Source organism: Dasypus novemcinctus, chromosome 5 (assembly GCF_030445035.2).
Source record: "Dasypus novemcinctus isolate mDasNov1 chromosome 5, mDasNov1.1.hap2, whole genome shotgun sequence".
Classification (NCBI taxonomy): Eukaryota; Metazoa; Chordata; class Mammalia; order Cingulata; family Dasypodidae; genus Dasypus; species Dasypus novemcinctus.
The window spans coordinates 133687154-133699225 of NC_080677.1; the positions used below are offsets into that span (position 1 = coordinate 133687154).

The following is a 12072-nucleotide window of genomic DNA, read 5'->3' on the forward strand; positions in this document are numbered from 1 at the left end:
CTCTGTTATATATCTGTATATAGCACTAATTACAAATCTGCTTTCATCTCTTCCTAAGGATTAAATGTTTCTCTCTTTTTTTTAAGGTTTATTTATTTTATTTACCCCCCCCCCCCCCCCCGTCTGCTCTCTGTGTCCATTCACTGTGTGTTCTTTCTGTGTCTGCTTGTTTTCTCACTAGGCGGCTCTGGGAACTGATCCTGGGGCCTTCTGGAATGGGAGAGAGATGATCATTCTCTTGCGCCACCTCAGCTCCCTGTTCTGCTACGTCGTCTTATTGTCTCTCCTCTGTGTCTCTTGTTGCGTCATCTTGCTGCTCCAGCTCTCTGCGTCGGCCCACAGTCGTGCGCAGGGTGGCATTTCTGGGCAGGGCAGCACTCCTGTGCGGGCCAGCACTCTGCGTGGGCCAGCTTGGTGCACGGACCAGCTTGCCTTCACCAGGAGTTCTTGGGCATCAAACCCTGGATCTCCTGTATGGTAGACGGGAGCCTAGCCGCTTCAACCACATATTTCTCAAATGTTTCTCTTTTGAACCCAGATTTTTGTCACTGCTAGACTGAACTTAGATTTTTTTTACTATCTTAATACACCAATGCCCAAACAATCTTTTTTTTCCCTTAAATTTCTTTTTATTTATTTCTCTCCCCTTCCCTGCCCCCAGTTTTCTTCTCTCTCTGTCCATTTACTGTGTGTTCTTCTGTGTCCGCTTGCATTCTTGTCATGCGGCACCGAGAAACTGTCGCTTTTTTTTGTTGCGTCATCTTGCTGTGTCAGCTCTGTGTGTGTGTGGCGCCACTCCTGGGCAGGCTGCACTTTTTTCATGCAGGGCGACTCTCCTTGCAGGGTGCACTCCTTGCGCATGGGGCACCCCTATGTGGGGGGACACCCCTTCGTGGCACAGCACTCCTTGTGCGTGGCAGCACTGCACATGGGCCAGCTCACCACATGGGCCAGGAGGCCCTGGGTATCAAACCCTGGACCCTCTATGTGGTAGGTGGATGCTCTATCAGTTGAGTCACAACCACTTCCCCAAACAGTCTTCTAAATTTTTTTTTGTTTAATTGTTATTGATGCTTAAGGAACTTAGGTGACTCTGTGATGAAAGGCCTACTTTGAGGCTGTACTGGCTGAAAGGATGCTGTAGTTTCAAGAGTCTGAACATTCCAGCATCTGTTGTCAAGTGGCATGTTGTAGTGACACCATCAGTTTTTAGTCGAATTTTAGAACTGTAGGCCTAAAAATACTGAAATCCATCTTTGCAGTCTGACCTTCTATAGCCATAGTTTATGGTTTCAAGGTAAAAAACTTTAGGATATGGTTGACATACAGTTGTTCAAGGATATCTAATATATCCATTTGTTCGTGCATTTTATTATCACCACTACAAAAATTAGACTAGTCTTTGCAGGAGGTAGTGTGGTGTACAGCAGAAAGAATGAATGTTCGTATTTGACTTTGGATACAGACACTTTTTTTTTTAACTTTTCAAAATTTGATATTATGAAATATTTTGAAAATATAGAAAAATAATAGTAAAAGTCGTAATAACTAAAACTTATATAGCCAGCACTGTTATTTATACATATTAGCTCATTTAATTATAATAACTCTAGGAAGTAGGTTCTATTATTAACACTGTTTTACAGAAGTACATAGGTAAGGTAACTTGTCCAAAGTTACATGTATTTAGTAAACACTGAAACTGGGATTTGAATCCTGACAGTGTGGTGCCAGAGCGCATGATCTTAACTAATGTAATATATATACTCTTCTACCCTTCGGAAATATAAATAGTAAGACAGCAGATATGAATGATACCTAGCACCTAATTTTAATAAATGCTAATATTTTACCATGTTTTTTTCACATTTTTTAAAAGGGTAAAAACCATTATGCATAGAAGAATTATTTTTTAATCTCTCAATGGGGAGATTGTATTATATGGTGTCTGTGGTCTTTTTTAGTTCCGTTCATTTGTTTTTCTGTTAGCATCCCCCTTTCAAACATTGGTCCTTTCTTCTAGAAGTTTGACAATGATTACCTTTTCTTATATCTGATAAGAATTCATTCAACAGAGATTTCTGGAGTGTCTGCCAAGTGCCAGGCACTGTTCCAGGTGATGGTGATACAGCTATGAAAAAGGAGTCCATTCCAGTCATGATGGAACTTTTTTTTTCAATGATTTATTTTTTATTTATTTCTCTCCCTTTCCTACCCCCCCAACGCAGTTGTCTGTTCTCTGTGTCCATTTGCTGTGTGTTCTTCTTTTTGTCCACTTCTGTTGTTGTCAGCAGCACGGGAATCTGTGTTTATTTTTTTGTTGTTGTCATGTCATCTTGCTGCGTCAGCTTTCTGTGTGTGCGGCACCATTCCTGGGCAGGCTGCACTGTCTTTTGCGCTGGGGCGCACTCCTTGCGCGTGGGGCTCCCCTACGCGGGGGACACCTCCGTGTGGCATGGCACTCCTGGTGCGCGTCAGCACTGCGGGTGGGCCAGCTCCACATGGGTCAAGGAGGCCCGAGGTTTGAACCGCAGACCTCCCATGTGGTAGGCGACCGCCCTATCCACTGGGCCAAGTCTGCTTCCCATGATGAAATTCTTAATCTAAGTACATGGGAAGGTGGTTTTATTTAAATGAAGGTGCATAATCCTTTCTGGGGCATGGTCTAATAAAAACACAAACTTCATGTTTGATGATTTTAGTGATTCCTGGCCTGCTTGTTGGATTCTGTTGGCATCTTTAGCCTTAGATTAGTAATTCAGTATATTTATATTTATTGTCTAAAATATATTTCCAGAACAAGAGTTGAATTGAAAATGATATGGGTATCTTTAGAGTTCAGTATTATATTGCCTTTAGTTGGGGAAACACCAGGCTATGGATTGTTTTTTTTAAAGATTTATTTCTTTATCCCTACCCTCCTACCCCCACAATTATTTGAGCTCGCTGTCTGCTCTTTGTGTTCATTTGTTGTGTGCTCTCCCTGTCTGCTTGTCTTCTCTTTAGGAGGCATTGGGAACCAAACTGGGACCTCCCATGTGGAAGAGAGGCTCTCAATTGCTTGAGCCATCTCAGCTCCCTGGTTTGTTGTATCTCTTATTGTCTTTCCTCTTTTTGTCTCTTTGTTTTGTCATCTTGTTGTATGAACTTGCTGTAGTGCTCGTCTTCTCCAGGAGGTACTGGGAACTGAACCTGGGACCTCCAGTGTGGTAGGAGGGAGCCCAGTCACTTGAGCCACATCCATTTCTCTATGGATTGGTTTTGAAACCACTTCTGTACGGGGGGTCTGGTGAAGCCTGGGGTGGAGAAGTTTTGGGTCCATTTGGTCTTTGTACCCTGTTCCTAGCTCTGGTAATTTGTGGAACTCAGCAGGGCTTCAGAAGGATCTTGCTTTTTATAAACTTGCAGGTCCTGATGGATTTTGGGGCCTGGCCTCCCCCTGGCTCCTGTAGCACAAAGCTCTGATATCTTGTGTAGATTGTACAGTACTTTGTTAATTAAGAGGAATTAGCTTGGCATTTTTTAAAATCTGCAAACCTCATTCATTGACTGCATTCAAAAATAGTAAAATAAGCATTTGTTAAAATAAATTTAAAAATCATTAATTTATTAGAATTTGGAACATATTTCCACATCAAAAATCTTTAGCATCAAGCATCTTGAAATAATGTAAAACAGAATGAGTTAACAGTTACTTTTGATGCTTCTAGGAAGTATTTTTATTCATTATAAGAATAATTATAGAATGGTGCTCAGTTGTCCAGGCTTTCAACATTACTGCTAATAAAAGTTGTTCTAAAAAGGAAGAAAGAGCTATGTCTTTTCAGTTTACTTCTTGCTTTTCAACTTTTCATTTCCAGCAGATGGTTCTGAGTGTTTTTTTTTTTTTTCCTTTTCTTTTTTATATTTAGGAGATTAGCAAATGTTTTTGGAGCAAATAGTAGTATTTTGGCATTTGTTTTAGTTGAGACTTTTGGAATCTATTATACAGAATATCTTGACAGAAAATGGGCTTGTTCTGAAATGAGATGATAAAGATGCTCCTGTCACATGCTCCTTCAGAGATGGCAATAGCTGTTTCTAGACATATGCCGTGACATTTTAAGAAAATTATATAATCGTTTTCTAACCCCAAAGAAAGTTCAGTAAGTTTGGGAAGTAAGTTCACTTCTTTGCAAGCCAGCATTGGAACTGAAGGCTGTGAATTTAGATGTGGACTCTTATTCTGTAGCTTACTAGCTCTTTCCTTGTACAGCTTAACTTCTCAGTGCCTCCATTTTCTCATTTGCAAAATAAAGATAGTGTCTACTGCTTCTTCAACAATGTTTTTGTAAAGATTGTAAGAATGTAAAAGCACTTTTAAAGTCACGAGGGATACAGGTGTAATTGATATGTGAATGTATGTGTGCAAGTATTTTTCCAAAAGAAACACACATCTAAAATTTTTTAACTGCTTACTTATCTGAAATTAGTGTTTGATTCTTAGCGATCACAAGTTTTATTTACTTTAAGGGAGTATTTTGAGGCTTGCTATTTTAGGACTTGGAGAGCTTGAAATAAAAAAAAATCATGGACTATAGAGGAGAGTATTATCTAAACATGTGTTGATGACTTTGTGCTTTTAGGTATACCAAGCTTGGCTACGCAGGCAACACTGAACCACAGTTCATTATACCTTCATGTAAGTAAAGTTTTACCCTTTGGTTTGTAAAGAATTGTGTTTCTCAAGATTGTATAAGCATTCTAATTTTGTTTTCCAAGGTATGTCAATTTACTTACCATCTCCTTTTAGAAGATTCTTCTAGTTATGTGGAAGGACATTTATTTTGATACCAGTTCTTGGCTATTTCTATGGGCTATTGCTAGACAAGTAACTTCCTAGTCCTTTGACTCCCTTCTGTCATTTAGTCACTGCAACCATCCAAAGTGAAACTCCTCTAAAGCATTATTTGGTAAATGTGTATATCACTAGAAAAGTTCAATTGCTTGAGAACATTTAATTCACCTTATTCCGATTTCTTATTTACTGGATAACTGACCATGAATTTGATTTTCTAGATCTAGATATTTTGTTACCAGGAATAGGGTGTCCAGGATAATAGGAATGATTATGTCCTTATTTTAAATTCATGAGTTGACATTGTGGAGGATAAAACCGTCTTTTGTGAATTTTATTATTGTGAATACCCCAGAGCTTCATCATTCCATGATGAATTGATAAATTGAATTTTCTAGTTTTTCAAAGCAGAAGATTGAATTTTAACCTTATTAAATGCAACAACTCAGAAAGGCTGATCTTGCACCTTTTACTTTAATGCACTGCCATTTAAAACTGTCAGCAGCATTCACTTGACTGCCCCATTTAACCTGTCATCATTAATAGAGAAGGAATTGAAGTCAGTTATTAGCAGGATTTCATTTACTGTCAAAAGGCAAGGGAACTCTCACATTGGTGCTGTCAGAACCTTAGCAGTGGCAGAAGCTAGAAGGATAATACAAATGCTGAAGAAGTGGGAGTAAAAGAACCATTATATTGTTGGCTAAATTTGTTATAAGAAATAGAGAAGTACCAGGAGGCAAGGTTACAAGATGATGGCCTACCTTGTTTTAGCCCTGAGACTTGAACTGTTTCTCTGGTTACAGACGCTTATTCACAAATTCAGGATGTATCTGCTACAATGGGCATTAATATATATTTGTGGTAAGTACTGGAACAAGACTTTGTGATTCTAATGGGTACAACATTAGCTAAAATCGTAGAGGTGAGGCCCACTTGCTGTGTGAGAAGAAATAAAAGCGTATGATGGCATTAGAAATTGTAATTTGAAGCAGAGAGTAGCAGGAGGTATGTTTAGAAATGCAGAGGGCCAGGTGATGAAGAACTTTTGTCATCTTAAAGAATTTAAATTTTATTTTGCATAACAGGAATTTTCAAGCTTGTTCTGAGGCCTAGCCTAATGGACTAGGGTGGTTCTAGGCCAGGTCCTTGTTTCTACAGAGGCAGCTCTGCATTGATTTGTTTTCTTTGAGCGTCTGTGCAGAATATGCTTGATTGAAGAAAGTGGGAGCTGAGGTGGATCTAGCCATTGGGCGCCCTCCAACATAGGAGGTCCCAAATTAATTTCCCATTGCCTTGCCAAAAGAGGACGAGAACACAACAAACAGACACAGAGAGCAGACAGTGAGCGCAGACAAGGAGGCAGGGGAAGAAATAAATAAATAAATCTTAAAAAAAAAAAAGTATCCTCTCCAGCCCCTGCCTTTTTCTTCTTATGTTGTTGGAGAATATTGGCAATTATTGAGAAGTTTTAAAGCAGAGGAGTGTATGGTGATGACATCAGCAGAAAGAGATTGTAGAAGAAGCTGTGAGGGAAAAGGAGAAAGTAATACATTTTAGACATTTGGTGTTTAAAGATTTCAGGTGTAAAGTCCCAATGTGATTGGGTAAATGGTTCAGTGCTCAAAGAAAAGTTCTATACTGGAGATAGAAGTTGAGCCCTAAGATTATTTTCTTTTTCACTTCATAAGTTAAAAAAATTTTTTTTAAGGAAGAAAATGCAAAGGTATTATAACAAATACCCATACACCCACTATCCAGAATGAACAAAGGTTAACATGTCAGAGTTAGGCCAGACTAATTACATTCTGGATTGAGTTCCAGCCCCTTCTCTTCTCTTCCCCGGTTCTTTCCCCCTCTCTCCTTTTGCTCTCTCCTTCTGGGGGATATTTCTGGTAAGTATTCAGTCCATGTACAAGCATGCATTAACAATACTTAGTGTTGCTTTGTGAGTTTATAGATTTATAGAATGACAGCATACATAAATAGCTGTCAATGTTGTCTTTTTAAAAAAAAAAACAACTCAATATTTTGTTTTTGATTTTTTTGTCATCTTTTATTCTGTCTTTAAGTTGTATAGTGTTGATATTAGCAGATCAAGATCAGAATTCTAACATGTGAAAATATACAATTAATTTTTTTATTGGAACATTTTCTAGTTTTCTGTAGTATATAAAATGAAACAGTTAATAGCTCTTTATGTACATGTGCTACTTTCCCAATGGAAAATAATCAGAAATGTAATTATTTCATCATAGGGTATGCACATCTTCAACCTTCTTAGGTATTGCCAAATTGCTGTACCAAGAGTTGTACTAATTTATTGGCATTGTATGAGAGTTTCTGTTACTGTATATCCTTGAAAACTCTTGGTTTTGTCATGCTTAAATTTTTGCCCCATAAAGGATGTGAAATGATGTCTTATTGTAAAAATGTGCATTTCTCTGATTACCAGTAAGGTTGAACACTTTTCATTACCTATTCATATCTTTGCCATTTTTTATATTGTGTTTCTTTCTTTTTCTTATGGTTTTATAGGAATAGTTTGTATAGTCTGGATATTAATTTGTTGCAAATATCTTCTCCTAATCCATGACATATTTTAAAAATTATTTTTATTAATAAGAGAAGTTTGTAGGCTTACAGAAAGATCATACAAAAAATAGAGTTCCCATATAATTATCCCCACTTTTAACATTTTTGCATTAGTGTGCTACTTTTGTTAAAATTTGTGTGAGAATATTATTATAATTGTACTGTTAACTATAGTCCATAGTTTACAGTAAGGCTCATTGTGTTGTACAGTCCTGTGGTTGTTTTTATATATATATATATTTTAAAGATTTATTTATTTATTTAATTTCCCCCCCTCCCATGGTTGTCTGTTCTTGGTGTCTGTTTGCTGCGTCTTGTTTCTTTGTCCGCTTCTGTTGTCGTCAGCGGCACGGGAAGTTTGGGCGGCGCCATTCCTGGGCAGGCTGCTCTTTCTTTTCACGCTGGGCGGCTTTCCTCACGGGCGCACTCCTTGCGCGTGGGGCTCCCCCACGCGGGGGACACCCTTGCGTGGCACGGCACTCCTTGCACACATCAGCACTGCGCATGGCCAGCTCCACACGGGTCAAGGAGGCCCAGGGTTTGAACCATGGACCTCCCATATGGTAGACGGACGCCCTAACCACTGGGCCAAAGTCCGTTTCCCTGTTTTTATATTTTTAAAATTCTTATCCTGGCAACATATATACCATCTAAAATATTCCCTTTTAGCCACATTCAGATAATATAATTCATTGGTATTAAGTGTGTTCACAATGTTAAAGTATCAACACTGCTAGACACAACCAAGCCAAGGTCCACAGGAAGGAGGAATACAGTAAGGATTAGAGTGGACTTAATGATATTCTATTCATGAACTATTGTGGTTAATAATCGAGAAAATGTGGCATTGGTGTGGAAAAAGTGGCCATGGTGGCTGCTGGGTGCGGGGAATGGGAGGAAGAGATGAGATGTGGAGGCATTTTCAGGACTTGGAGTTGTCCTGGGTGGTGCTGCAGGGACAATTGCCGGACATTGTATGTCCTCCCGTGGCCCACTGGATGGAACGTGGGAGCGTGTGGGCTATGGTGTGGACTATAGGCCATGGGGTGCAGCGATGCCCAGAGATGTACTCACCAGAACTAATGGATGTGACATGATGATGGGGGAGAGTGTTACCGTGGGGGAAAGTGGTGGGGTGGGGGTGGTGGGGGTGAATCGGGACCTCATATTTTTTGAATGTAATATTTTTAAAAAATGAATAAATTGAGTAGAATTTGGGAAAAAAACAAACAAAACAAAACACTGCTAAATATTACCTAAAGTTTTCCATCAGCCCAAATAGAAACTGTACCAATTAAAAATTAATTCCATATTCACTACCTCCACCCTGGCTCTTGGTAACCTGTATTCTAGTTTATGATTATAAATTTATTCTAATTTTTTCATATCAGTGAGATCATACACTATATGCCCTTTTATGTCTGGCTTATTTCACTCAATATGATCTCTTCAGGAGCCATCCATGTTGTCACATATATCAGAACTTACTTCCTTTTCATGGCTGAAAACTATTCCACTGTATATATCTACCACATTTTCTTTATCCATTCATTGGTTGATGGACACCTGGGTTGCTTCCATCTTTTGGCAATTGTGAATATTGCTGTTATGGATCATTGGTGTACAAATATGTGTTTGAGTCCCTGTGTTCAATTCTTTTGGGTAAATAGCTAAAGTTGGGTTTGCTGGGTCTTATGGTAATTCTATACTTAACTTTCTGAGAAAATGCCAAACTGTTTACCACGGTGGCTGCATCATTTTATATGGCCACCGGCAGTGAATGTGGGTTCCTAATTCTCCACTTCCTCTTCAAACTTGTTATTTTTTGTTTTTTTTAATAGTAGCCCTTCTAGGAGGTGTGAAATGATATCTCATTATGGTTTTGATTTGCATTTACCTAACGGGTAATGCCTTTGAGCATCTTTTCTTTTTTCTTTTTTGTATATTTCTTGGCCAGTTGAATATCTTCTTTGAAGAAATGTCAATTCAAGTCTTGCCCATGAAAGTTTTTTTTCCTTTGTGTTTTGTTGTTTGGTTGTAGGATTTCTTTATAAATTCTGGATATTAAAGCCTTATCAGATATGTGGTTTCCAAATATTTTCTTCCATTTTATAGGTTGTCTTTTTACTTTCATGATGAAGTTCTTTGATGCACAAAAGTTTTTAATTTTTTTTTTAAATATTTATTTATTATTATTTTTAATTACATTAAAAAAAATATATGAGGTCCCATTCAACCCCACCGCCCCCGCCCCCCACTCCCCCCACAGCAACACTCTCTCCCATCATCGTGATACATCCATTGCACCTGGTAAGTTCATCTCTGAGCATCACTGCACCCCATAGTCAATGGTCCACATCATAGCCCAGACTCTCTCACGTTCCATCCAGTGGGCCCTGGGGGGATCTACAGTGTCCCGTAATTGTCCGTGAAGCACTATCCAGGACAACTCCACGTCCCAAAAACGCCTCCACATCTCATCTCTTCCTCCCGTTCCCCACACCCAGCAGCCCCCATGGCTACCGTTCCCACACCCATTCCACATTTTCTCTGTGGACATTGGATTGCTTGTGTCCATTGCACACCTATGTCAAGTGAGGGCTTAGATTCCACATGGGTACTGGATGCACTCTTCCCGCTTCTAGTTGTAGACACTCTAGGCTCCATGTTGTGGTGGTTGACCTTCTTCAACTCCATGTTAGCTGAGTGGAGTAAGTCCAATAAGTCAAAGTGTAGGAGCTGAAGTCTGTTGAGGCTCTGGGCCTGGGTGTCATATTATCAGTCCAGAGATTCCAATCCCCTACATATATCTTAAACCCAGCACCAACTACAATTCCAATAAAGTAGCATGCAAGTCTTGTGAAAAGAGATCCCCTCTGAGTCCATTTCCATCACGCAGAAACACCAGCTCCAAAGAAGGGCCATCTGTCATGGCAGTGAACCCCTTCTGCCATGACCATAGAACCCGTGGGTCTCTTTATCCCTCAAAAGAACCAATACCTGGGGTTGTATCTACCTTATCTGTCTCTTAGACTCTGTTCAGTTGTACATAGGGGTATTCCTTCTGACAACCTCCAGACTCTTTTTTAGAGACTCACAGCCTTATAATCTCATTTCTCCTTTCCTTTTCCCCCTTACATTAGGTCAAACCGCTTCCCGAAGTCATGTTATTATATGTAGACAGGTATATTCTGCTGTTCCGCATTGAATCTTTAATTCAAGGTCATTTTCTAGTTGCTTCTTCAGCTGGTATGTGGTAGTGATCCCTCGGTGCCAGGGAGGCTCATCCCCGGGTGTCGTGTCCCACGCTGGGGGGAATGCATCACATCTACACGCTGAGTTTGGCTGTGAGAGTGGCCACATTTGAGTAACATGAAGGCTGTCAGGAGGAAACCCCCAGGCACAATGCTACTCTAGGCCTTGTTCTTATTGCAGGTGCATAGGCTCAAAAGTGTAGCCATTAGTATCAAGAGCCCACTGTTGGGCCCTCCTTCCTTCCTGGTTCTTGCCGTTGCACCTGGAGGATTGCCGCTGCTCTCCCAGGGCCCACAACAGTGACCCCCCGGCCAGGAGCCCAGTAACCCCCCAGCTGTTGTTTTTAATTGTTTCCACTATGAGTATATATAGACATTACCATATACCCTGGGCATATGCCCTGTATAACTCCCTGTCAACCATATATATCCTGTCAATAACACCCCATATCAGTATTCCTCCGCTGCCATTGTTGAACCACTCTGTGATCCAAAACTTCCCGTAAAGTGAATCCCAACATAATGTCAGCTTCAGAAGAGTCTTAGATCACCAAAATTCATATATACAATATACAGTATTTCCCCAGATCCACCATAAAACCTTTTCCCTTCCACAGCAATAATCTTTTAACTTATTCATATCATATTTCCTGAAACTGATGTACAGATTCCGAAACTATAGTTTTCAAACAAGGTAACATTTGTGCTTACTATGTGGTCCATACTTTAGGTTGTACAGTTTTCTAAATTTTTTAGTTATCCTATGTTTTGTCTTATGGTTTTCATTATTAGTCTGTCGTCCCCTATATGTTTTTGGTGTAATATTAGCTGTTTTATATTCATCCTCGTGTACTCTCACATAACTCCTCTTTTGCCCCCTTATTTACCTTTGTTCCATCCATTGCACGTCCATTTTCCCCTCCCCTTAGGGCCCACAACGCCTGCCAATCTAATGCCCTGGGAGCCGTCCTTTCTCACGAGAGATACAGTTCTCTCTATTCGACGGCATTAGTCTTCCCCAGGATATGGGTCCACCCCACCCAATGGTAGAACCCACCTTGGCAAAATGAGCCTTCAGCTATTCCCTCCGGAGTCCTCCCGCATCAGACCATACCCCCTGAGCGTCCTAACCAGGTAACCCTCCTACTTATACTTTGATACGTTTTACTCAACATTTAGTTCTCAATGAACTTCTGGCACTCTCCCATGTTTGTATGTTGCCCCTCCCTCCCACCTATTTCTTGGACCATATTACCCCTCTTCCCATCCCCAGCCCCCCTCAAACCCAGAAAACCCCACCCAAAGGTAACCCCTTGCCCCCATTTTGTCCCTTCTTTGTGCTCATACTTACCCCCAGCTCATCACAGATTCCACCCCTACAGACAT

The 12072-nt window shown here is 40.1% G+C and overlaps 1 protein-coding gene across 6 annotated transcripts in view; it reads left to right on the forward strand.

Moving 5' to 3' along the window:
- Nucleotides 1–12072, forward strand: part of ACTR3B (actin related protein 3B) — a 204945-nt gene that overhangs the window by 16741 nt on the left and 176132 nt on the right. For 4 of the 6 annotated variants that reach the window (XR_011648903.1, XM_058297577.2, XM_058297580.2 and 1 more), the window contains exon 2: nucleotides 4626–4681. The exons of 1 other annotated variant lie outside the window; for it this stretch is intronic. Coding sequence is in view for 4 of the 5 variants with exons in the window: in XM_058297577.2 (XP_058153560.1) it covers nucleotides 4626–4681 (56 nt within the window). In the remaining variant the exon portion in view is untranslated. Of the gene's footprint in view, nucleotides 1–4625; nucleotides 4682–5649; nucleotides 5702–12072 lie in introns of those variants that run through there. One more of the 6 variants, XM_058297578.2, reaches the window with a different exon arrangement.